Source organism: Mizuhopecten yessoensis, unplaced genomic scaffold, assembly GCF_002113885.1.
Source record: "Mizuhopecten yessoensis strain PY_sf001 unplaced genomic scaffold, ASM211388v2 scaffold7907, whole genome shotgun sequence".
NCBI lineage: Eukaryota > Metazoa > Mollusca > Bivalvia > Pectinida > Pectinidae > Mizuhopecten > Mizuhopecten yessoensis.
Genome location: NW_018407282.1, coordinates 1,024,249 through 1,050,046, shown reverse-complemented (window position 1 = coordinate 1,050,046; position 25,798 = coordinate 1,024,249). Strand labels below are relative to the sequence as shown.

Genomic DNA, 25,798 nt, shown 5'->3' with positions numbered 1-25,798 from the left:
AATACAGATTGATATACTATCGCTCTTACCAACTGAGCCAATTCGTCAACGGAATTGTCTTGGTCCATTTGTCCTACAGTGACATCCAAAATGGAATTAAGGGGAACTTACTGTATATACCAAAACCTACAGTACAGTTGGACAGGGGTCCTTAATGGTGCAGGTACTGTATTGGTATATTGATGTGTCGAGTACTTTACTCACTGGTTAACATTTGCATTCAGTGAAATACATAACATTATGATTATTTGTTTTTGAAAATTATTTTATTTTCATTCATGATAAAGTTGTGGTATACAGTTATGCTAGATATGTCGCATACAATTACATTAATCATGTACATTGTTATTGTCATGAGTTTCTTACATTCTTATGAGATCATCAAATATGAGAGAAACCGTTCAACAGAGATTATACGTTATACATATTTATTTACTCGAAATCAATATCAAATTTTAAATGTATATTAAAAAATAAAAATGTTATACAGATTCCTATAAAGTAAAACATCAAAAAATGATAATTAAGTATTGAAATTACAAGTAGGTGCAGTAATTGATAATTGATAATCCTGTATCATTTATCTCACAATTTTTAAGATTGAAAGCGTAATATTGTTTACAGGGAAACTTTAATTTTCGCGTTTTTTCCCCCTCCGTCAAGTGGGCACATTTATCATTACAACAAATAAACGTAAACAACATTATACACAATGTAATTAAATTTGAGGGGGTGAAGGGCGATAGTAACACTGGGTTAAAATTGATCCCATGGATGAATAGTAGAAGGTTGGCCTTTGGGTAAATTTCCCGGTATACAGTATATAAAGCTTTGTTTGCAATCTACAGTGTGTATCCAATGACAAGCTTGAATAATATTCATGAACAAATAAGTTGAACCAAGTTCGATATTCCTTTCATATTTATAGATAATCATCCAAATGGGAGGTCGGATGGTACGATGAATAGCGCACTCGCCCTTCACCAAGACGGTCCGGGGTTCGACTCCCCAATCAGACGTGATAAGGTGATGATTCATCCGTCGTTTAGATCCCCTTCGCGCTAGCATCCAGGCCAACAATTGATTAACATTAGGTGCAATTACTTGTTTCACAATCGTTGTAAAATTTATAAGGACTACCTCAGCTAGACATAAACCTAATAAATATGAAAGTTCGTTTCTTAAAATTAGATAAAAAGAATTAACATAACACATTTAACATGCAAGAATTGAGAAATACTGTAATATCAGTCTAACGTGTCTTAACAAAATGATGTACGATGGTTATCAAAATGTGTAATATTTCTTATTAGATTGCAATATGATTCAGGAAAATTGCTTTCTTTTTTATAAAAAATACTTGATAAAAACAAACAAATAGAAAGACAGAAATCAATGAATCATTAAAATACTTTCTGAAAAATATGATTGCCACATACAAAAATTCTATATAAAACATCATCTTTAGCTGCACTCGAATTTCAAAGATCAAAAGCTGCTCTTTAGCAAAATGATGTTTTAGTGCACTAAGTACTTGTAAAGGATGATGCGTTCTTTACGTAAAAGTCATATTGGTTCCAAAGTTAAGATATATCAATAAGTTTTCACACTTGCTGACAATATCTTAATTTCATTTCAACAAATTTTATTGACAAAGTTGTTACAAGTCAATTGGATGGAATAATCGGCAAAGCCTATATAAATTTTCTTCAAAGCTAGCTAAAGTAATGGATTATGCATTTGTTTTATTTGATTTAATTTCATACATCAATTTTGAAATGAAAATTATAAACACAAAAGTTAACGGGATGTGACTCCTTCTTAATTAACTTAATTGAAATACAAATACATTCACACTTCTCACATCACACACAAAACACTTTTACAGCTATTATCTCATTTTTTATAACATTTTATATAAGCTATTAAGTCACATAGTTATTGGCATACATTGACCAAAACTAAAAACCTAAAAATGTCTTGTCCACAACATTCTCCGCTGGTCATAGATACTAGGCCCAGAACTCGTTACATTTTCCTGAAGACAAGTCATCTGAATCAGATATCCATTTATTGGTCATAAATTTAAATAAATATTTAACAAGTAAGTATGTAACGGTTGTGATAATTTTATTCAATATATGATTTGAAAATTATAAAAGATCAACAAGAGTCAGTCAGTTCGGTCAAGTATCTTTTTTGTCCATTAATAGGCGCACAATCATGCACCCAAAAAGTACTGACCACGCGGGTATCGTATTCTTAAATATTGGACAAGAAAATGACTTGATACATTAACTGAAGCATAATAATTATAATTTGCATCTTGCAAAAATTAAAACGTTCGTCTGGGAAATAAAATCAATATACCAATTATAACAATAAAACGTATTTACAGCAGCGCAGAGTAGATGAACATGGCGTCCTTATCACACGCGACAATGTTATTATGCTGAGACAAACCTACTTAAACTATGTATCATATATACATGAATTTGATCCAAATGGCTTATACATTTAGAACTGGTTTAGTTTAGCATACTGGAAACAAAACACCTTAAAATGATATATTTATGTCAATGTTACTGCTGTGTGAGTTTCTTTGTGCCATTAACACGACAACTAACATTGTTAATTAAGTAACACTACAAAAAGAACAATTTCGAAACCACGATTTCAGTTAAAATAGGCAAACATGAAATACGTTATAATAGACAAACATGAAATACTTTAAGACGTTGAATTGTGTAAACATAGGTTTCTAGCATCTCTAATACTCGTATTGCCTCACTGGTTTGTTGACTCTGCTGAAAGATTATCTTTTTCCGAGATTACTCGTACCCATGCTACTAGAATTTTATTTTGGCATGATTTACTGGTTTCAAAATGTATGTTGTAAGCAAAACTTACAAGTTTGTAACTTAATAAAGGTTTGATATGCACCTGTTCTGCCTTCGCTAATGGTATCTTCATGGCCATAATAGTGTAGTAAACGTTTACTTTGTTTGGCTATCCGTGTCAACTTAACAAATACTTGGACGCATGTTTTCTGACTTTGAATTTCTAGTTGATGTGAATATAGAAGAGAAAAAAGCACAAGCAAAATTATTTCATGGTAACGCTTCCTTTTACAATTGTAAAATGTATCTAACCTATGAAAAGTTCAGTATCATGCAACTAAACGTGTTTTAATTAACTAAAAGGGCACGTTTCGTTTGTAATTGGAGTTCCTCTTTTTTAAAAGACCCATTTTTTACATAATATATTGAAACGAATCAGACTAAGGAACTTAACACTCATACTTGTCTGTCTCCTTGATTTCGAAAAGTATACAAGTGTTAGTTTTTCAAAAATTGTGCCATCATATTCGCTTTTTACTTGAACAGCAAGTACGTATTATAAAATCATTTTGATAGCTGTTGGGTCTTGTAATTTAGATAGATATTCTATAAATCTTATTAACAATGTTATCTGACAGTTATTCCTTGAAGTATCATTTATTCTTATTGAAGCTAACTAGATAAGTTACTGGATACTGGAATTACACGTAATACTAAAACATATCAATAACTGGTATATGGTGATTATTACTAAAATACTATAAATGGCTGTTATATGGGTATTACAAGTAATATTCGTAATGCTAGTGATTATCCGTAACTCTTTTCGTTTCAATTTTTCTTCTGAATTTGGTGGAAAGGTTAGCTAGGAAAGTACGCGATTCCTATCACAGACGTAACAATTTGAAAACAGAAATCTGACATTGCGTCTAACTAATCTGTGTATAGCAATGTCTTGCATCTACGAAACGTGGCATATCTAACATCAGGCTCAGAGTGCATGTCCCTCTCCTTAAACTGTTAAAATATATATACAATATATATATTTCGACACTCAAGTTATGATATTGTACACATATTTCAGCTACTAGTCGAAAATACATCATGCAATAAATGAGTTAATTATATTTGAAGGATATACTTATTACAGGTTAGTTTATGGAACTTGATTAAGTATCACATTTAAGTAGCAGTTTGATCTAGATTGCAAATACCATCTCGAAGAACATCTCATTTGCTACTATACGAATGTTAACTTTGTTTATAAAATAACTGAAAATTTAAACAAACAAGACATTTTTGCTCAATCATCTAATCGCTTATCTGCACTGTCATGATTCACACGTGTTTGTGTCTTCAAACAACACTAAAAATCGACGAGGTGTGAGCAATTTTATCGTTCATAAACGGAAACAATTCTATATACAGAGTCAATGTAACCAAAATGAAATTGTGGCATCTGTACAAGGCTGGCATGTTCCCGTAACGGTAAAGGATACTGTTTTACCAGGAATAGAGACATGAATGTGTTTAACCTAGGTCGGTATCTTTATAAAACTCCTCCGATGTTTGTCGTGAAGCGGTCCCACCACCCCTCCTCCTCCTGTTCTGAGTCTTGGTGCGAGGCGGGAATTCTCTGGCGTCCACAATACATCCCCTTTTCCTATAGTGATCCAGAAGGCGTTCCCAGACTCTGTCACATTGCAGCAGGTTTTCGTTTCCTAAAAAAGAAGTTATATCACCCATATGCAAATACATATTTGACGGAAAAAATTGAATGACAAGTGACAAAGCTGTCGTGAAAATTGTACACGTTTTCTCAGTCAGACTATTTTCAGTTTGATTTTTTATATTTACAAGTGTACATGCATGTATTTAAGATGCTTCATATTCATGAAGAACAAAACCTTGTTACATATATATATATATTGATATACATTCTTTTGATAAAACACAATAATTTCTTTTATCATAATACGAATTATTATTTTTTACTTTTTGAAACAATAAAAAATATGTCACTGTGCTACAAAAATGAACTATTTTTCAATAAAGATTTTCCTTCTTCAATTGTCTTTTACTGTATTTCCATAGTAATTCAATCGGATACAATAAACATTTTGTGTATCCTTTACATACATTGATTCACAAACATTTATTACCTACCTATAATGACAAGGCCTTTACGAGCCCTGGATAGGGCAACGTCGATCTGGTGCTCATCTGTGATGAAGCCAAGGTTCTGTTTACACCAGCCAAGGGTCGGTTTCGGTTCAATCTTGTAGTCTGGAAGGGATCTTGTGGTACTGAAAATGACATAGTCCCATTCTCCACCTAAAAGTACCAGCAGGATATAAATACAGATATCTTTTTTATCAAAAAAAGAAAACACACACGCACACACACTGAAATGAAAATGATGTTTACATGTTTAATGGAGTATGAGGGCTATACGAACATTATTGAAAAAAATTAACATCACGTCACACTTGTAACAAATTAAGGAATTGGGTATATTGATGGACATAGTTTATGGACATATAGAGAATCTAATTTGGTAACATTAATCTACAGTAGTTATAAATTAAATAAATGTAAGCAAATTCAAATCGATGATATGCGGGCATTTATTGAAATGAGTTACCATCAGTTTTCGTGTTTGCATGTTTTTACATATATGACGTATAAAAGAAGAACAGTATTTACCCTGACTGGCGACGACAGTGTTGACGTTACAGTTGATATACCCAGAGTCAACCAACGCCGTCTTAATGGCATGACACTGGGCGTTATACTGTGATATAATGTTGATGTACCGAGGGTTCACTCCTTCTGTTTTCAACATGCGCCGGAAAACTTGCATCTACGATATCAAACATGTTGATACATAAATGTATTACATTAAATTGCATTTTCTATGTTTGAAATGTTTTAAAAGTAATTATTGAACAAAGTTTTGTAATTAACTGAAGCACTATCAGCAACTTATAAGCAGATATTAAGTTGTTCTATGTTTGGGTCACTGCTACATGAAATGGACATCGATATCATTAAAAAGAATCAGCAACTGTGTAATAGACCTAGCAAAAACAGGTAAACTCACCACTTTCTCAACCTCCGCTTTGTTACTGCACGAGTGCTCGTTTCCCTCCTCTGTAGAAACTGTTAAATATTCCTCTTCCCCTTCCACGTGGCAGAAGATGTGAGGCACATCAGGGTACTTCCAGATGCTAAGGGGTGTTTCCTCCTTCCATGCACGAGACGGAGCAGTGTCAAGCTTGTCGTTGTAAAACTCTGCTGACACAAAATCGCAAATCCGTGGATTCTGAAACATAATGTGAACAGTAAATACGATTTCATTCAAGGGTAGATATTTAAATATTCAATTAATAATGGAATTTTAAGGGAAGGATGAATAATCTTAGTAAGTGTCGTAAATATAGCCAGGAATATATTTGATATATTGAGAAGATACAATAGTTCTTTAGGTGATAACCCACGTTTCTAATGTACAAACAGAAATAAATTTACGTTAGCCGAGTTATTTCAAAGTCACTGAGTTAACCACACATTTTCAAAATAGTGCCTAGTATATGTCGTAACGTCAATGGATAACAGGATGATTAAAACTATTTATTTCGTACCATTCGATATTGTGTCGACAGAAATACAGCTTTCTCTGAATATCGTTCAAAGAGAGACTTCTCCAGCCCGAGTCTTGCTGCGTGCTGACACATGACCACAGGTCGGAGTTGTTTGTGGTCTCCAATCAAAACGACTTGTTCCGCTTTTGTGGCGATGATTGTAGCAAGACTTTCTGGTTCGGTGCACATTCCATTCTCGTCTATAATACATTGAAAAATCTTGTCTTTCGTGCCACGGATGAATTTGGGGTTAGTAGTCATAGCGGTTGTACAAAATATGACATCATAGTGTTGAAGTTCTTCTTGTCCTGCCTTACTCAAAAGAGAGTTGTAGTCTTTCAGTTTGTTCTTAAACGTTTCCGCCAAATCGTGGTCTGATATTGACGGGCAGTTGTGGAACTGTTGAAAATATTTGTCAAATTCCAAGATCTCATCAGCATGAGGTTTTCCCTCTTGCCGAATCAGACGATGTAAAGCGATGTCCTGAAGATCTTCATCAGGCCGGTTTTTAGCTCTGCGAGATTTATGAGAGTATAACTTTCCAGGAATGGGGAAGTCCATACATTCATGGGAAGAGCCATACATTCTGACCATTCTTGGTGCATGCTCGCCAAGTTTTTTCTTTGTCCACCCTGCAACATATAATATACATTGGTTTTTAAACGAATAAAATATATACCGAACAATAACATGTAACTGATCCTTCAGTCATTTACTCAGCAAGGTTGATTAAATCATTCCGTTTATTGATGTTTCTGAAGCTTTACTTTTTTTTGGCAAACTAAATTTAATGATGAACTCTATCTTAATAACTTTTTTTATGATCTTGAAACAGTATTTAAACAGACATCCGCAATCTGAAATCCTATGGTCCAAGTACAATAATTAACATATTCTCATAAAAAACCTACTTGCAACAAGGTCAACCGACTTGTTCGAAGGCCCACAATAGACAACTTGCTTTAATGGGTTGCCTTCTTGATGCCACACTCTGTTCAGTTTGGTAAACAGATACAACAGTTTCATTCCAGTGAAAGTTTTTCCGGTTCCTAAAATTAACAAAACATATTAATGAATTCGTAATGACAAGAATAATCAAATGTTAGTTACAGTAAGATGGTGCACTTACAGTCTGAAAATGTTCATCTAAATGATGATAATGATAATAATGATATTTTCTCCGTAGATAACATTTGGCGTTTATCCTAAAATTCATTGATACAAACATGTAATCGAATCAATATTATAAAACAGTTACACGAATTAGACAGCAATATACCTAGCATAAAAGTATAGGTAAATCTAAACTCATATGAAAAGTTAACAGCGGGACCTGGAGCAACAGAAATCCAATCATAAAGACACAAAAGAAGAAGTGAACCGCGAAGGAGCTTGGGAAGAGTAAACGCAAATTCTATGTTCTACATCATCATGTATATGCTAATGTCTGCAGAAATCTCCTTACCTGGAGGACCTTGAATTAGAGTAAATCTATTGGTAAGGGCCTGTTGTATAGCCTGATATTGCTTGGTGTTGTTCCGGGCTAGGCCCACTACGTCAACTTCTGCCTCCATTCTTCTCGCTAACGCCAAGTGGTTTTTGTCTGCAAGTAAATGTTTTGCATTAAGAACATGAGATAATCTGCTGCAAAGTTAGGTCAGAAATGTTTGTCTGTGGCATTGCAGGCGAAACTTTAGAGAATACACTGTATTCTTTCTTTGAAACCGAACCTTCTTAAGTAACCTTCCGCCATCGGGGCAGTTTACTACCGCTGAACAGGAATCCGAGTTGGTTAGGGCGACAGTATATCAATTGGGTGTCGTTAACGGTTTGAATCCTTGTCTAGCTCCATTGCTTTTTTACACGAGGAACACCTTTTTTCTTCTTCTTTTAGTTATAAATTCTCAAGAAAGATTTTTTTCAATGTATTTTGTTTAAATGATGTATCAAAGATATGCTCTTACTTGAAAATAAAAACAGTTTGAGATTGAAATATAATCACAGCGGGTTTTTTAAAAGAATATAAATGCCTACTACTAAAAGACAGCTTCACGATAATAAAATGCAAAATGAAATCAAAAATTGAGATTCCTGTCTTATTTACTGTAGTAAGTATTTCTTTTGTCACTAATATGTGTTTATAAATGATAATTATTACTATAAACTTCAAAAAATACTTAGCACATGAGCTCTTAATATCATAAACATAAGGCTAAGAGATAGTTAAAGAGTGAATGGTTGTACAGCCACTTAGCTGGAATTGGTATACATGTCGCAAACATAGAACTAAGTATTGCTATAAGAGCATATGAAACATAAAATTAGTTATTTATTAAGAAAGTCATATTACAACATGAGACTGAGAATTAGAAAAATCATGAAACAAATAGTTAACTGTGAATTAGTATAGCACGCATTATATCATAAATCTAATCCTGAGAATTACGTTAGGAACGTATCATACTACAAGAATGAAACTGTCAAAATCTGATACTGCAATTACGATCATGGTCGCGAGATATAATGAAATAAAAACTGTGCACTACAAACCTAGGGCTGGAATCTTGAATCGCATAGCTATCTTCTGCGCCAAACCGTTTGCCTTATCCAAACAAAGTAAGGCAGCCTCCGTTCTCCTAGGAATATTTAATGGAAAACAATGTCATAATGTGGGTTTTTTTCGAATCGCGTTACATCGATTTTCAGTTAATTTGATTCTGAATATAAAACACCGTGATATTTTTTTTGTAACAATTATTTCAATGAAATTCGGAACTCTTGCAAAGTTAAGCATGAAGGTTATAATAAAATCAATTGAATATTCAAGTAATTCTGTATAAAATAAACATGAACAGACCTATTGGATTCTGGTTTCGCCATGATCTCAACGCTACATTTAGGTTTCCTCTCACTGTTCAACAGTTGTGGTGGTAGGCTCTGGCTGGAAGGATGAAGCAAAAAGTGTACTTCAATTCTTCCCATTTTCTTCATTTTCTTTATTTTATCCACCTGTCCGTGCGCTAGCCATATCCTTTGTTCTCCTGGGCTTCCTTTGAGACCTTTGTAGATGACGTCATCTACCTCGTAACGACACTTCAGACAAAGGAAGTCTGAACTAGGAACGTACTTTGTTTCATCGCTATTTTCGTCATCTTCGTTTCCATGTAAAATGAATTCCATTGACATGCTACTGAATTCAATGTTTCTGTCTTCACAAAAATCCATGGTCATTGAAAAAGTACCATCTTTTTCATTCAGTTTAACAGGGAGATCATTGACGGTGATTGCGTCATCGTGCCCCGCCATTGTTGCAGCTTCCATGCGTATCAGCGACAGCCACACTTCGAGATATTCGGCTATGGATTTGTAGTTTTCAGTGTGGGCTTTTCTTGTCGCATACTTAGCCAAGTATTTAACAGGGTCACTTGTGTGCTGTAAACACAGTATGAAATTATTTGTAAGTTCTAAGATCTGAGGAGTTGGTACAAGTACTCCCTTCTGTGGCTCTGCACCAATCTGCACTAACAGAATCTGAGCATGGTTGAAGGACATGCTGAACTCACAGAAATGCTTTGTTATGGCCCCCTGCCTGACTTCTGAACTTACGTCAACGACCGTCGATGTGCATGCCGGAACATATGATTTCAGTTGATCTCCTTCCTGATAGTCAGCGTTTACAGCGAAGTTCTTCTTCAGCAATTTAGTGTCTCCGTGAACCAAAACCTTCAAAAGATCCTGCCAACGTAAATATTGTTGAAAGATGGCTCTCTGGTGTGGATCAACCCGAATGTTCTCAAGACCTCTCGTGGATGGAGCATAGCCTCTATGGGAGTAAAGGCGCTTTTGCCAGGCTAAAGTCAGAATGTCAAATGGTCTATCGTCATCTCGGTCTTTTATTATGTCTGGTTTCCGTGACACACCAAGTAGGTTGAGTTGCAATTCCCTACAGTTTTGTGGTAGACCTTGCATCCCTGGAATGCAGAGCTGGATACATTTATCGGAAACTGTTTCTATGAAGCCATTGAACATGGCAGGGTTACGTCGCAGAACGTGGCCATAATGCAGAGCTCTACATTGCTTACTGTACTGTTTCGCCCTTCTTGAAACCTCATTGATGTGGTAACAGATATCCTCAATTTCGCATCGCGTATAGGGTACTTCTTTTTTGTTAAGGGCAGCGTGGACAAGACGATGGGTCACTATATCTGCATATCGTCGAATCGGTGACGTGAAATGTGTGTACGGAGAAATATTGAGTGTGAAATGAAACCTTTCCTTACGGTTTTTCATAGAGCCAAGACATCTATACTCGGCGTGCTCCTGAAAACATATCCATTCGTTCCATGCGATTGCTTGTTCGGGGTGGAATTCATCACTGCCGATCAGTTTGCATGCATCCCTGTAGTTTCCATCTTTGACATGCTGCTCTAAACAAGACCAAATCCACTTTTGCAGTTCAATAACGACTCTGTACCTTGCCTTTGGAGCGTTAGCTATTTTAAGTTGTCGTTGTGGAGTTGGCTTTATGTTCTGTAGTTTCAAAATGACATCAGCAATCCTTGGATAATCATTCAGCCATTGATTCACTTTCTCAGGAGGTGGAGCATTCTGGCATCTCAAAAGAGCGCAGTCCCTAAAGCTTGAGCTCACCAGCGAGGCAGCGGTCATGTTTGCTAATATCATAAATTCTTCAACAAGGAAATGAGCTTCTAGAGTGTCGAACATTCGTTCACTTTCCCTCCCGTTCAGCAAATCCACTTCTATTGGAAATGAATGCATCGATTCACCTAGTCTTCTCCAGCGCAATCCCTTTGCAATTCGAAACAAATCAATGATATCAGAGGAGGTTGTTTCATCGTCAACCGTTGAATCAAGGATTATATCTTGAACGTCCTGGTAGCTGAACTGTCTTCTCGATTTGACTACGGTTTGTTTTATGCTTGTGCGTTGACGGATTAACTCTCCGTCAGCACTAAAGTACAAAAAGACAGAGAGAGCGAGTTTCTTCTTGTTTGGGAGTAAACTGCATAGATTTTGACTTAGTGGTTCGGGCAACATGTGGTAGGGTGGTTTTGCGTGTCCTGGATAGAATGTTGTTGCCCTAGATTTCGCCTCTTCGTCAATTGCGTCTCCTTTGTGTACATAGCTTGTAACGTCTGCAATGTGGACTCCGACCTCGTAAACATTGTCTGAAAGTCGTTGGATGCTAAGTCCATCATCAAGATCTTTCGAGTCCTTCGGATCAATCGTGAATACGGACAGTGATTCCGAAAAGTCTATTCTATCTTCTGTTAGAATCGGAGCAGGTTCTTCCGGCATTGTGCTCATGATACTTTGAACACTTTGAATCGTATCATGGTTGTAGGTTGTTGGCACTTGATGCTGCAACTCTAGGATTTTCAAGCCACTGTTTATTCCTCCGTCAGATCTCATGACTTTGATCACTGCTCCTAGAGGATAAACTGCATCCCAGCGTATGAATACAACAAGAAATACGTAACTGTGTTTTTGAGCAGGATTAATGTTAACAACATTGCTGAATTTCAAATCACAAGAACAAGAGTCATAATCGTAAACCTCGACTTGGAAATTGTTCTCAACATGCTTGTTGAATATGTGTAACTTAGGCACGGTTTTGTCGAGCGGTCGCATTAAATGGTATTCAAGCTCATCCAGTCCACAAACCAACACTGGGTGTTCTATGTCGCGAAATCGTTTCCTACTCAGTCTACCAACAACCTTTCCATATTTTGTCTCTGCTCCAGTAGTCTTCAGTTTTTTGTTTAAACGAGGTATAACATCGGACTGTTTTTGATCATTGTTAAGTATTTCGACGACAACTTCATCTTCCATGAAGTTTTTTCCGCATTTCGATCTGCCGCTGATCTCTATTTCCTTCAGATCACCTTCTGGTTGTAACAGTCCACATATAGCCTTGTGAGCTGATTCTATCTTTAGCGTACATTTCTTGAATCGTCCTGGATCCTTTCTGGTCAAATCCTTGAGCTCGTCAATCGACAGGCTATTGGTGTAATAGTTCTTTTTGTCCTGAAAGGCACATTTGGCAATGAATCTAGGAGAAAGCTCCGCTCCATGTATGATCAAGAGCTGTTCGCATTCTTGTATGCCTTCCTCAGCGTTTTCTGTGTCGACATCAATACTTTGTTCAAACATTGATTCAACATCAGCGTTTCTTATGGATTCCCCATCGGAGCTTTCATCAGGGTCTCCTAAGTCCAAATCAAATATACTCGATCTTAATATTTCTGAAACGTCAAATTCTTCATCGCTTTCTATTGAGTGGTCGTCGCCTTCTCCCAAGCCTGCGATGTAGACTTTTTCTTCTAGCAAATCTTGTTGTAGGCTCTTTCCATTTCCAGTCGATGATACATCGGATCCAGCTGTATTACGTCGTCGGCGTTTCTTCTTAATATGACTATCCCAATATGGCGATGCTGAACTTGAACGTGCTGTTTCCTTCTTTTTGTCAACCTCACTTGCAAAATCTAGACAAGTAGCCAATGTCGATTTCCTAGCTTTGGCTGAAATTAAAAAAAAATACCCTTGTTTGTCTATGTAAAACGAAGCTGTAACAATGCATCAACAGTATAATATAAAAGATTTCAAGAACACACTTGATTTCTGATTCGTGGTCTAATATCATGTAATGTTTCATAAAGCTGTACTCACGCCTACGATGGGGTTTCTTGACATGATTTTCCTTTAATTTCTCAACTTGGGGGCTGTTCTGTAAGATAAAATGTACGGTTTATCAAAAACAAAGATTATGAATATGATAGATTAAATTTAAATGACATATGAACATATAAAATAAGGACCAGGATCAGTAACGATATTTAATGACTGGATCTAAAATAACTTACCCTATGAGGTTCCATGTAATTGCTACCTTCTATCCACGACATAATAGGCGAGCTGTCATCTACTGCTCTGATGGATGTCCTAACTCCTGCAGTAAGATCCCTTTGTAATTCTTCCAATTCAGATTTCTGCTTTGGATTCTGTTAAAATTTAAAACAAATGTTTTTGACCACGTCGAGTAATTTATGAGTAGTAATGAATTGAAATAATAAATTATCGGAGATAATTCAAACGTACCAGTCCCATATGTTAACTTTAAATGTTTGTAAACATCTATATCAAAATGAGCACGTTTGTTGCATACTTGAAACATGAAAATAAGGTTAAGTACACAAAGACGTAATGATTTTTTTTGATTTTTTTGATTATTTTGTTTAACGTCCTATTAACAGCTAAGGTCATTTAAGGACGGCCTCCCCTGTGGGCAAGATGCATGCGTGTAGTGTATATGTGTGTTTTTTGGGAGGCTGCGATATGTTCGTGTTTGTCTCCTTGTGATAGCGCGGAACTGATGCCGGATTTATAGTGCTACCTCACTGAAACATACTGCCGAAGACACCCAGCAGGACGCCCCACCCGGCCACATTATACTGACAACAGGCGAACCAGTCGTCCCACTCCTAATTTGCTGAGCGTTAAGCAGGAGTATAAACTACCATTTTTAAAGACTTTGATATGTCTCGGCCAGGGGACAGAACCCAAAGCCTTCCTCACAGGGGCGAACGCTCAACAAATGGCCAAAAGTGAGGCATTGTCAAGGGAGACTTTAGGAAAAAGAAAGTTAATCAGAAAGGAGAGAAGAGATAAATAAGGTCCCAAATTTAGTCGCCTCTTACGATCATGCAATTGGGGGCAGCAGGTACAATTCTGACGCCCTACCTGCAGGGCCACAAAGACGTAATGAATAATATTTAATAATCGCAACGACCAAAGTACCTTCACATAAAGAAGTGCAGATTCTGTCTTCCTCAGCGCCAGATCAAGTTTTCCCATACCAAGTAAAGCACGTGCCCATATTTCAAGGATTGAAGCGTTGTCAGGATACTCCTTCAGGACTAAAGACAATAACTAACGTTATCTTAGCATGTTTTGTAGCTTACTGCGGAATGCTTCATGATCAAGATGTTTGTAGAAAAACGTTATTCATCTTAATTTCAATCACCTGATAAGTTATATTTGAAGACCAAAATTAAACGTTGGAATTCAAATTTCTCAGATATCTCAATAGAATTAGTTCACCGCACTTATAACATGTCATTCCCTTAAGTGATCGTACTGAAAGCTACGAAATGACATATTTGCTAAAGTTCATTTATATACATGGGTCACACAGAGCTTAATTTCTCTTTTAATAGCTCTTGAGAGACATACAAACCTCAAATCAAAATGGACGAGGCCGTTAGAAATTCATAGTTAACCCTCATCAGTGATGTATTTTTTACAGATTGTCAATAGGAAAATAAAGACTAATTGAGATTTATACATGGACTTAAGATGATGTGCAATTTCATAACATTTTGTGGTGTAAATGAAAAGTACTTTAATGCTTAACATGTCTAGCTTTTTAAAAAGTCATGCTTTATGCTAAAAACGGAGATTTTATGTTAAATTAATGTATTTACCCCAGTAACAGAGGACATAACAGGAATAAATTGGTTTATCTACATGTTTGCTACAGAATTGAAAATGTTACTGTATATAACAGCTATATGGACCGACAGGCTCCTTCCAATTAATTACACCAATAAAAAATAAATGGCATTGTACATCTAGATACAGTATTTTGTAATCATAATATAATTGTTTCAACCTGTTTTTATATATTCTGCCAAATGTCTACATTTAAATCTGATCAACCTTCTAAGTTTTCGTTTATTGTCTAAACATAACAAACAACGAGTACTTACCTCCTTTACATATACCTGTTACGATGTGAGGTGATACACCCTATGGAAATAAAACATCATGTTTTATTATTGTTTAAACAAATGGTTAATTTGCATAATTCGCTATATATAAAATTATTGTGGTCGTGATGATACGCCACATTTCGAAGGTATTAATCCCAGAGGTGAATATTAACGGTTAAAGTGTAAAAAGACCACACTTACACTAGTAAGGAGACATCTTAGCCACGGAAGCATCGCTTTAAGTTTCCCTTCCTTTGCACCAGTGCACCGTGGGTTCTGTATCTGAATTGTTTTGAAGGTCATCATAAGGTCATTATAAATACACAAAGGCACTTGGACCGCTGTTCCACCCGACTGTTCTAGCTTGATGTCTGCGAGGATCTGTATCCCATGTGCGATGCTTAAGACCTCCTTATAACATAAACAGAATGCTTTTAATTAATAACTCGTTAACATATTTCAGTATTCAAGATTGTACAGTTAGTATGTATTGTTATATAACAAAGAAATACATCTGTCTTATTCAAAACCCATGTACAATGTATGTTGTGGGCGTTTTATAATTAAGATTTACATGTTGTGTTCTATTCATTAACTCTATGTTTAATTGTTTGATACCTTGCCGTTCAGATTTAATTAATTAACATTGTAATCATCCCAATTAACGATAACAATTATCTCGAAAATTACATTGCATCATTGAATTACGACTGCCATGATGAAAGTCGAATGGAAGATGAATTGCTGATGGAAAAACATAAAAGTACAGAGTCTTTGGAAATGCAGTTTGATACTTATTGATAGAAAGCTATGGTCGCCATCATGATATCGTTCTGAAATATTTCCTTGTTTCATATGAACTTCGACTTTTAATGTTCATTAGTGTGCTTCACGGTTTCTTTGTCAGCATCTCAGTTCTTATCTGATATTTTTTTTTTAGTTTGATTTGGATTTATCGTGACGTATTTTGTCGATATAGCAGCTGACGCGTATTTCTCCGAAACACGTAGTCTTATTCTGTGTTGTTTACGGGGAATACAGAGGCCCCGTGTAATTTTGTTGTTCATGTCATGCCTCTGATTCATCGATTTTGAATTCGAGATATGGTTTTGTTTATCTTGCTTTTTTCTGTAACGAAAACAATTATGTTACATTAAAATGTTTCACTTGTTCGTTAGATATAGTCAAATGTATGTGAAAGTAACCACTTGCATTGATGATAAATGAAACAATCCAACATACTTGTAATAATACTGTTGAATTTATAAGCTCTTCCCAAAGCAATGCAGCGATCATTAAGTGGTGTGTAACGATCACAGTTTCCTGGTGTAAGACACCTGAAATAAATTAATAGTTATATCGTTATACAATTATTATTATTATATGCATGAACATTTCTCGCAATCACATTGGTCGGATACTATACACGTGACCAGTCCTCAAAAAGTCATGTAGACTGGTTATCCGGTGAATATCGATTTCTAAATATAGCCTGTATGGAAATTCCCCGGAACCTTTCGTAGCGCATGCGCAGTTAGACTGGAACGCGATATGTCAGACGACATTAGAAGATGGCTGCTGGCGAACGTTTCTCCTCCGTTACATCAGAAAATTACCAAAACTATTCGAGGATAAAGATGCTGTTAACGTTAAAAGGTCATTGGACACGCAGTGCATGTCCTCCATGCTTATCTTAAGAAAAATAATCTAGACGATACCTTTGAAAGCTACAATAATGAACTGTTGTATTCAAACCTGGCTAAATTTTACAGAACCTTTAGTTTAGTTTTATTTTATTGTTGAAGCATATAATAAAATAGTTATGGGCTTTTGTGCTGGTAAATTCACCAGCACAAAAGTCCATAATTGTATAATATATATGATACTATATTAATCATCTAATAATAAGCAACTGCCTCCTCGCAACAATCACAATGACTAATCGTCTTTTGAACGATTATCATACAAGTACTATAAAAAGCCTTCGACTAATTTGCTAAAGCATTAAGAGTACTACGCAAATATATATCAATATATATATATTTATACTATAATAATATGGATAGTTAGATTATCCCCAACACGACAGTAGGCGAAGACAAGACAGCTGACGCAATATCACGTGCGATACCATGGAATTAATAAAAAAACAACAACACCATACTGATGAATTCGGAGCGAAATGTTTAAACTTATAAAAGTTATTGCAGAAAATAGTATAATAAGTAGGCTATACTGATTACAGTAGTCCGCGTATTTAAAAACTTATATTAGTAATTTACAAAGTAATTTGTTCATTAAAAGTAATGAAAAGTATGCTTTAATCAAAATATTTAATATTAATGTCTTTCAATTACATATATGTAAATGTATTTACATATTTAAATTATAGGGATTTTCCTTACACTATAATCTTGATATGTTAATGATTTCAATATCAGTATTTTAATAACATCATTTTTTGCTGATTTTCCAAACGCAAGAATAACTTAATTACTACATCCTTCTAAATTCAGATTATTTCTACTTGCTTCATACCTTAAATTACTGCATACATGTACCTCTAATTACTGCATACATGTACATCTAATTACTACATACCTCATACCTCTAATTACTACATATCTCTAACCTCCTCATACCTCTAATTACTTCATACCTCTAATTACTTCATACCTCTAATTACTTCATACCTCCAATTATCTCATATCTCTAATTAATACATACCTCTAATTACTTCATACCTCTAACTACCTCATACCTCTAATTACCTCATACCTCTAATTACTTCATACCTCCAATTACCTCATACCTCTAATTATATCATACCTTTAATTACTACATACCTCTAATTACTTCATACCTCCACTTACCTCATACCTCTAATTACTACATACCTCTAACTACCTCATACCTCTAATTACTTCATACCTCTAATTACATCATACCTCTAATTACTACATACCTCCAATTTCCTCACACCTCTAATTACTACATACCTCTAACTACCTCTTACCTCCAATTACTCCATACATCTAATAACTTCAAATATATAATTACAACATACATCTAAATACTTCATACATCTAATTACTACATACCTCCAACTACCTCATACCTCTAATTACTTCATACCTCCAATTACCTCATACCTCTAAACACTACATAACGCTTAGTACATGTACTTCATACCACTAACTACTCCATACATCTAATAACTTCAAATCTCTAATTACTACATACATCTAATAACTTCAAATCTCTAATTACTTCATACCTCTAATTACTTTATGCCTCTAATTACTTCATATCTCTAACTACTACATGCTTCTTATTCCTTCCTACACTCCACTAATTACTACTTACCTCTATAAAACATCTTCACGGCATTGCTTGGGTCAGCAACCTTGAATGAGAAAAAAGCTTCATGTGTAGCTCTCAATTTTAATAAAACGAGAAAACATTCAAATAAGAATTGTAAAATCTGACCAAAGGGAGATAATTAATTTGAAGGTTATTATGAATGTTATGGATAGCATGTGTGTGGTGTCTTATTTTTAACGATCTGTCGCTTGAGAATTATTACTTACCTGTCGGTACAATTCGGCACATTCGTGAAAGTAGTTACTGTAATCAAGATACTGATAGTCCTTGTCACTGTTATAAGATTGGTCAAGTCGGCCGCAAATATCGGTGACAATTTTGCGTGCTTTCTCAGGTTCTTTTGCCGTGATCATGAGGTATGCTTCAGCAATAAGCTCATCCAACTCGTGTGATCTTTTTATTAGATCTACTTCCTCGATTTCCACGTCGTCTTCGGGAGTGGAACGTCCACACATGCTTGCCTCGTTGTCAGAGGAGCTGAGATCTATGTGTGCATTTTTACTGACACTGCTGTCGTTTCCGGTTTTAGTTTGAATGATTTGAGAGCTGTGATGTACCTGGACATCACTATCATCACTGACAGTATCAACGTCTGCTGCATAATCATAGTCTTCAAAGTTGTCACGTTGGTAGATGATTTCACATCCGGTTGGCACAGCCTTCGACTTGTCAGAAGGTTCCCCTTTCGGATCGTGCTGAATGGGCAAATCGATATCAGTGCCTTGGGTATTTTCGTCAGCTGGTACTCGATCTTCTCTAGCTGAAATGTATTCTTCTTGTATTGGTGTTGATTGTTCCGGTTGTTCCTCTTCCGAAGGTCCAAACTGTTTAAGTACGGTGTCACCGATAGTCCCCATGGTAACAGAATACGCTTTAATAGTTCAGTCTTCACGCTGTGATGTCAAACACTACATGGTACATGCAGGTTCAAGAGAATTCTGAAGAAAAGAGAATATAACGAAGATGTCATTGATATACAACTTTAAAATAAATAGTAACTGACACATTCGCTATTGCCGTCTAAGTAAACCATAACGCTTACATAGCTTGACTGTTCCGAATATTTGGTGGAGTTGCTAAGGCATTTGACAGGGTGAGCACAGGGGCCTTGAAGTGAAACCGCCCAGTTATGGGATATCGGACAAATCATCAAACTGGTAGATGAGTTATGTTAATACATGTCATCGATATCAGCAAATACTTATTGATAGATAGTAAATCTTCTGTTAACACAATAAATGCAGGAGTGACTGGGTTCGGTTCTTGGTCCGTTATTGTTTATAAATTTATGAAACTGTTATTTTGAAAAAAAATAACCTTATAACATTACAGCGGTATTCTTCAAACTGACAATCATGTACACACTGTATCTCGTAGCTTGATTTATAGAATATAGGTATTACACAATACTCAGGAAATTCGTATTGATCGACACTGTATCAATATACTTTCAGAAAATTAGTATTGTGGCGGATTCTGGTTGGGAGACTTTTGGTTTCAGGATAAATATTGCACCGTATCACTTTCGGTTTCGTTATTTCTGTTTTGTTATGTTCAATCTTACTACTTTCGGTTTCGGTTTGTATATCATCACAGCATTGTTACTATAGTGTTCCCTTTCTTAAAATGATGCAAATATTTATAAATATATATATCGGATTTCAAATTGCTCATTTAAACAGCAGTATTGCTAAGGTCCACAGAAGGGGCGGATTAGTCTAAGAACCTGCGTATTCATGTATCCTTTCGATTTTGATAGAGAAATAGACACACCACTGACGAAGATAGACAATGTTTTTGTCTTTAGCCATTTCCATGCGTCTATATATCACAATCGCTGGCACCTAGTCGCCAAGCAGAGAAAGAAGTACCCGCGGCCCCGATGAACGGCCGCCTCGAATAAAGGAGTATTTTAAGTTGTAGTGGTCGACACTAGACCCCAATAATGTCGACTTAAACATTGTGATAAATCGCCTATGGATGGTACGAGTACCTGGATCGCAATGTAAATCACCGAAACATACAATAAATGGCTTGTATTATGGTCCGTCAATCAACTGTCACTAAATTTCTAAGAACCAATCAGAATTGTCTTGTGTTCCTGCGTACATTTCCCGCCAAAAACAATCAGCAATCAATTAGGAGTACATTTCCCGCCAAAAACAATCAACAATCAATTAGAAGTTCAAGCCTTACCCCACTTCCTGCCTTTACATGTAGTTTCTCATCATTTCCATTTGAGCTTTGAAACAACACCGTCAGCTATTTCCACTATCAATTTGAAAGACACGGATTTCCTTTATTTATAAGAAGACGATTTTGATGACTTTGTGTTATATACATTGTATTAAGGAAACTGCTTTCGGTGAATTTTCAGTGATTGGATTGATAATGACGCACACTTTAGTTTAATATTTACATTTAAATAAAAATGGGCTCGACTTTTTGTTAGAAAAATGAGCTATTCTTTCGCTTTCAGGTGACTTGTGTCATGTTTCTATTTCATGCACAAAAATGTACGCGTTGACGTTTTTTATTACAATTAAAACTACGGAGAAAAACTGAAGTGTTCAGAGATGTTTTTCTTCATAATTACTGCATAGAGTTAGACCTCTCTCTATATATACGATATATACTGCACAGGAACAGTAAATCGCAGTATTATTAACATCCAATTTGGGAAGTTAGTGTACACTATTGGTGTACAACAACTTCCGCCGGAGTATGGTAAGCTATTGGACAGCTAAGCTCCACCTTTAACTGGGTATTGAGATTTATTTCACATGCAACTTTAAAGGAAAACAGGCAGACTATGATACAAGCTGGTAAATAAAGCTTACAATGCGTATATAGTCACAGTTTTGATAGTGGTACGGGTACCCTACAGTACAATTATTGCTTTTATTAGGTCATATTATCTAAATACAATTGAAACAGTGACAATATGGAGTAAACTATGTCCTGATCTTGGTAGGATCGTCGGTTACACAAAGACCCTTTGTTACATATTTTCTGGTATGTTATAAATACAGTAAGTCGAGTATGACATTTCGTGCTGGAAATGTATAGGTATATACTATGTTGATATTCTGTGCTTGCTCATGGCCTTCCGTTGTTTTGATTTTATAAGGAATAATCTACCACAGAAATATGTTCATGATATCGATGGTCTAAAATGAACCATCCCGACCAGAATTATTGTTCAGACAGATTACTCGGTCTACAATTCTAGTTATGTATTGCACTTGCATCCCTATTTCTTAAGTATGGCCTCCCATGTGTATATGTGTTTCATAAGCCTCACAAACTACCCTTGGTTGAAAATTAATCTATGGACATTGGTGAAATTCAGGAGATATATGGTGTTACGTACGCGTTGTGGCCGTAATCAAAATAATGACAGACTCCGAATACAGTATTTACACCTACATATGTATTGCTACATGGCTATGGTGCCCTATGATACAGTTACAGGGTTAGTATACACCTGTGTAATATCCATGAGCAGGGCCTGGGCTGATAAGCCTTGACACGAGAGCAGTTAATTAAAATACATGCCAACTGTCTCACACAGATCTTATTACTGTTGTAATGGACCATGACTGGCGACATTACACATGGGTACGTTTTCCAGTGTAAAACCTCTCCTTAAAGACTTTAGATGTTTTGGTGACATTTATTCACAAACAGCAATATAGACAAATGCGTGTTTGAAGAACGCTTATTGGTTTGTTTTCCGTAAAAGCTCCCCTTACTGAAACCTTAAAATACCCGAAAGCAATAGGTGGATGTCTGAATTTTAACTAGTTAATTCTGTTGTAACAATAGACGAGGAAGCCATGACGTAATGTGTTATCGTGTTATTATAGCAGTGTAACCTTTTATCTGTTGATAACAAGGGTCATATTTCTCCCTGATAAGACGGCTGTTGACACTCACAAACCAGTTGTACTTGTACAAAACGAAATTCCATGTCACAAATTAAACAATTAGGAATTATTTTTTTACAAAAGTAATGGGGCTGACTATAAATATGCCGTGGAATTGCTTTGGTATGTGGAACAATTAAATCATTGCTATCATATACATTAATGTCCGTCAGTTCCGAACAAATACCAGATATTCAGCTAGTTTGTTTGTTTGTTTGTGTACTATTGCATTACGTCAGTTTCACTATCGAGTAGTGCGGTTATATGCAGCAGACGAGCATACATGTACAGCTCATTCAAAAGGCATTTCATGACCAGACGATTGTTGATATCACGTGACTGAGGCTTGCTGCAAGGCGATTATTTTTGTCACGTGACAAGGCCTTTACTTTTCCATTTAACTGTATATATCTCGACTTAAATCAATTTGAAAATCACATATGTATGAAATTCAATATCAAATACCAGTTTTGTTACAAGTTAAAACCGAATGAGGTTTCAAGCTACGCTAAAATTAATATAGCGATATGCCTTGAGTAATACGAACACATATATATCCGCCATCTTATGCAAATGATTACACCATATTACATAAGCATTATCTTTGAATTACTTAATGATAGAAAACGATACATACCAAAAGACGTCGGATACCGGTTGAGGGCTCTGGCAGGAGGTAAAATATATGGGAAATATCGGCAGACATAACATACTGGTCGATTTCTTCATTTCTCAATCTCCTGGTTTGACGTCGATGTGTTGACTGTTTGTTTGGCTCTAACTGTGCTTTGTTTATATGGGACTTCCGTGTTTTGGGGAAACCCCTGTAATGAGTGAAGTATTCCGCGAACTATTCTATTTTTAGATAGATGAAACGATAACGCGTGCCGTGACTATGTGCTCTCAGCTACTTATTAACGGGAATTATGTAAAAGATGACGATACTCCAGGCTACATGCAGACGACTGGTTTAACAAACTCACAACAATGACATGCATATATGACGTATGTATGAAACTGTCACTACTGTGGGGAATTACCACTGTGGGTCGGTCTGTGTAGTTCCATGTCTAAAAATAGACTTCGGGTGATTTTTGAAAGCACAGAGACTTACACAAGTCCTTATAATATTTACTGACTGCAGGTTCACCACACATTTACATTACACGCACATGTAATTGGTGGGTCGTCTTGTAGAGGGGAGGTGTGTGTGTGTGTGTGTGTGTGTGTGTAAAGGTTATCAGTTATAAATTGGTGAACCAAGGTCAGAGTGTTCAGTATAAGTAGTAAATGTGGTGATATTTATGATCATGGTCAATCAACCGTAACGTGATATCGCGTGTTTGAGTGACAGATTAAGGCTCTTCCCGTTCATAAACGTTTTGAATACTTCATTAAAAATTATAAATTGAATCATTTAATGCTAAATCTTCATTTACTACCGTTCCCATACGAAGTAAGAACAACCTCTGTTTCCGTGCATGTGCCTATGATTTCTTGGTATGTTTAATCTGTGCCAGTGCTGTGATTTCGAAAAACAGCAAGCATGAGGCCGGAGCATGTACTACACCAGTTACAATGGGTGGATCACGTCAGCTCTATATTGATGTCTCTATAACGGGTACACATAATTGGGCAGTCATCCAAACCCGATAAAAAGGTATTTAATAACCTGATCTATCTGTCATCGTTATAAATAGCATATCGATACAATAAGTCTCACACGTCCTCATTCTAGATAACGGACACGTCATACGGATTGCGCACACTGCTGGGTGGTGAAAACGTCAAATTTACAAAAGATTATCAATATGTTTTTTTACCGTGAACAGATAAATCAAGTTCAATTAATATTTGAAGAAATAATTCGTCATTTATGAATAAATGATTGAAATCCCGGAAAAGTAAAAGGGGTTCTGCAAAGCATGATCGATATCGTATGTTACCGGTATGCAACCCGAATCGAGTAGCCCCGTCGTGTTTATTTTCCCACTAGCGACAGCCTGCAATGAGTTTCATTTCTACTACTCCGCACGACCTGGGAGTACAATGAACTTTTGATATTATGTCATTTTGTAGAATTAAGTTGGGCTGCAAAAGATGCCTTTCATTTCATAAGGCCGTCGGCGCCCGCCCGTCCGAAGCTTCACATGCGTGCGTTTTTCCCCCTTGCTTCTTTGCTACACACTGCCCTTATTTTTTTTTGTCCGGAAACGAGCTTTGACTCTTGGCTTTGAAATGACCTACGTCTTTTTGACAGGTGATTTGACCCTCCAACAATAAGGGAAAATATTAAATATAAATATATACTTTATTTTTTTAACAACAATTATGATATAAGTTGTTGAAACTTAAATGAATCACTGTTGTTAGCGCGGACATTAGCGCGATGTGGGTCTTAATATGGAAGGAAACTGGAATACCCAGAGAAAACCCACGTCGTCGGCCAGGTGATATCCACTACGCCATTCGACCACCCTGATGAGAAATGTTATTTGACTCCTGAAATTGCTAAATGTCAAAGGGCAAATGAAAGTCTTACGGGAATATACACATTTCTAGGGATAAATATAGGTTTAAATCCAAGTGCTGAAATGGTTTTGATATATTTGGGATAAAACACTGATACCGTGTGACATACCTGGAATACATTTAAAGAGATACATGACGCCGGAAAAGCTCTTTCTCTCTTATAAAAGAACCCAACACAAATCCTTATTTTTCCTCGATAGAGAAGGTTATAAACTTTACGCTAATTCCGTCTTTGCGTATTGCAGAGTTATCTTCTCTTGGGAGCAGGTATTGATTGTTACGTCACTTGTTTTTGAGAGTAACGTCATCAATTTTTGAGAAAACGACGTAATTTTCTCACACAAACCAATGACGTAACAATCGATACCTGCTCCCAAGAGAAGATAACTCTGCAATACGCAAAGACGGAATACCAAGTTTGAAAAGTTTCTACAAACATGGAGCTGTAAATATAAAGATAAAAAAAATGAATAAATGCCGGTCGGCAAAAATTCCCATAAAAGGCTACTTTGCATAATTACAAGCTACGTGACATGACGTAACCTTTATGACCCGAGCTCATGACCCGACCTCCGAAAACCAAAACAATATGGCGACACACGCACCGAAACGTGGTTGTCCAGCTGAATATTTAACACAACCTCGGCTCGGAAACGACGGAAACTCGAGCTTGCCAG

The 25,798-nt window shown here is 36.1% G+C and overlaps 1 protein-coding gene across 1 annotated transcript; it reads right to left on the bottom strand.

Annotated features, from left to right (window-relative positions):
- Positions 1 to 244: 244 nt before the first annotated feature.
- Positions 245 to 23,567, bottom strand: LOC110454565 (helicase with zinc finger domain 2-like). The gene is made up of 18 exons (XM_021504138.1): positions 23,227 to 23,567; positions 18,867 to 19,598; positions 18,643 to 18,682; positions 16,519 to 16,613; positions 15,478 to 15,687; positions 15,274 to 15,313; positions 14,303 to 14,421; positions 13,369 to 13,506; positions 13,175 to 13,232; positions 9,342 to 13,026; positions 9,035 to 9,120; positions 7,950 to 8,087; positions 7,396 to 7,533; positions 6,485 to 7,116; positions 5,944 to 6,165; positions 5,547 to 5,703; positions 5,007 to 5,174; positions 245 to 4,561 (listed from the first exon to the last, which is right to left on the bottom strand). Exons 2-18 carry the CDS (start codon positions 19,515 to 19,517, stop codon positions 4,371 to 4,373), a joined length of 6,768 nt encoding a protein of 2,255 aa, XP_021359813.1. The 5' UTR covers positions 19,518 to 19,598; positions 23,227 to 23,567; the 3' UTR covers positions 245 to 4,370.
- Positions 23,568 to 25,798: the final 2,231 nt, after the last annotated feature.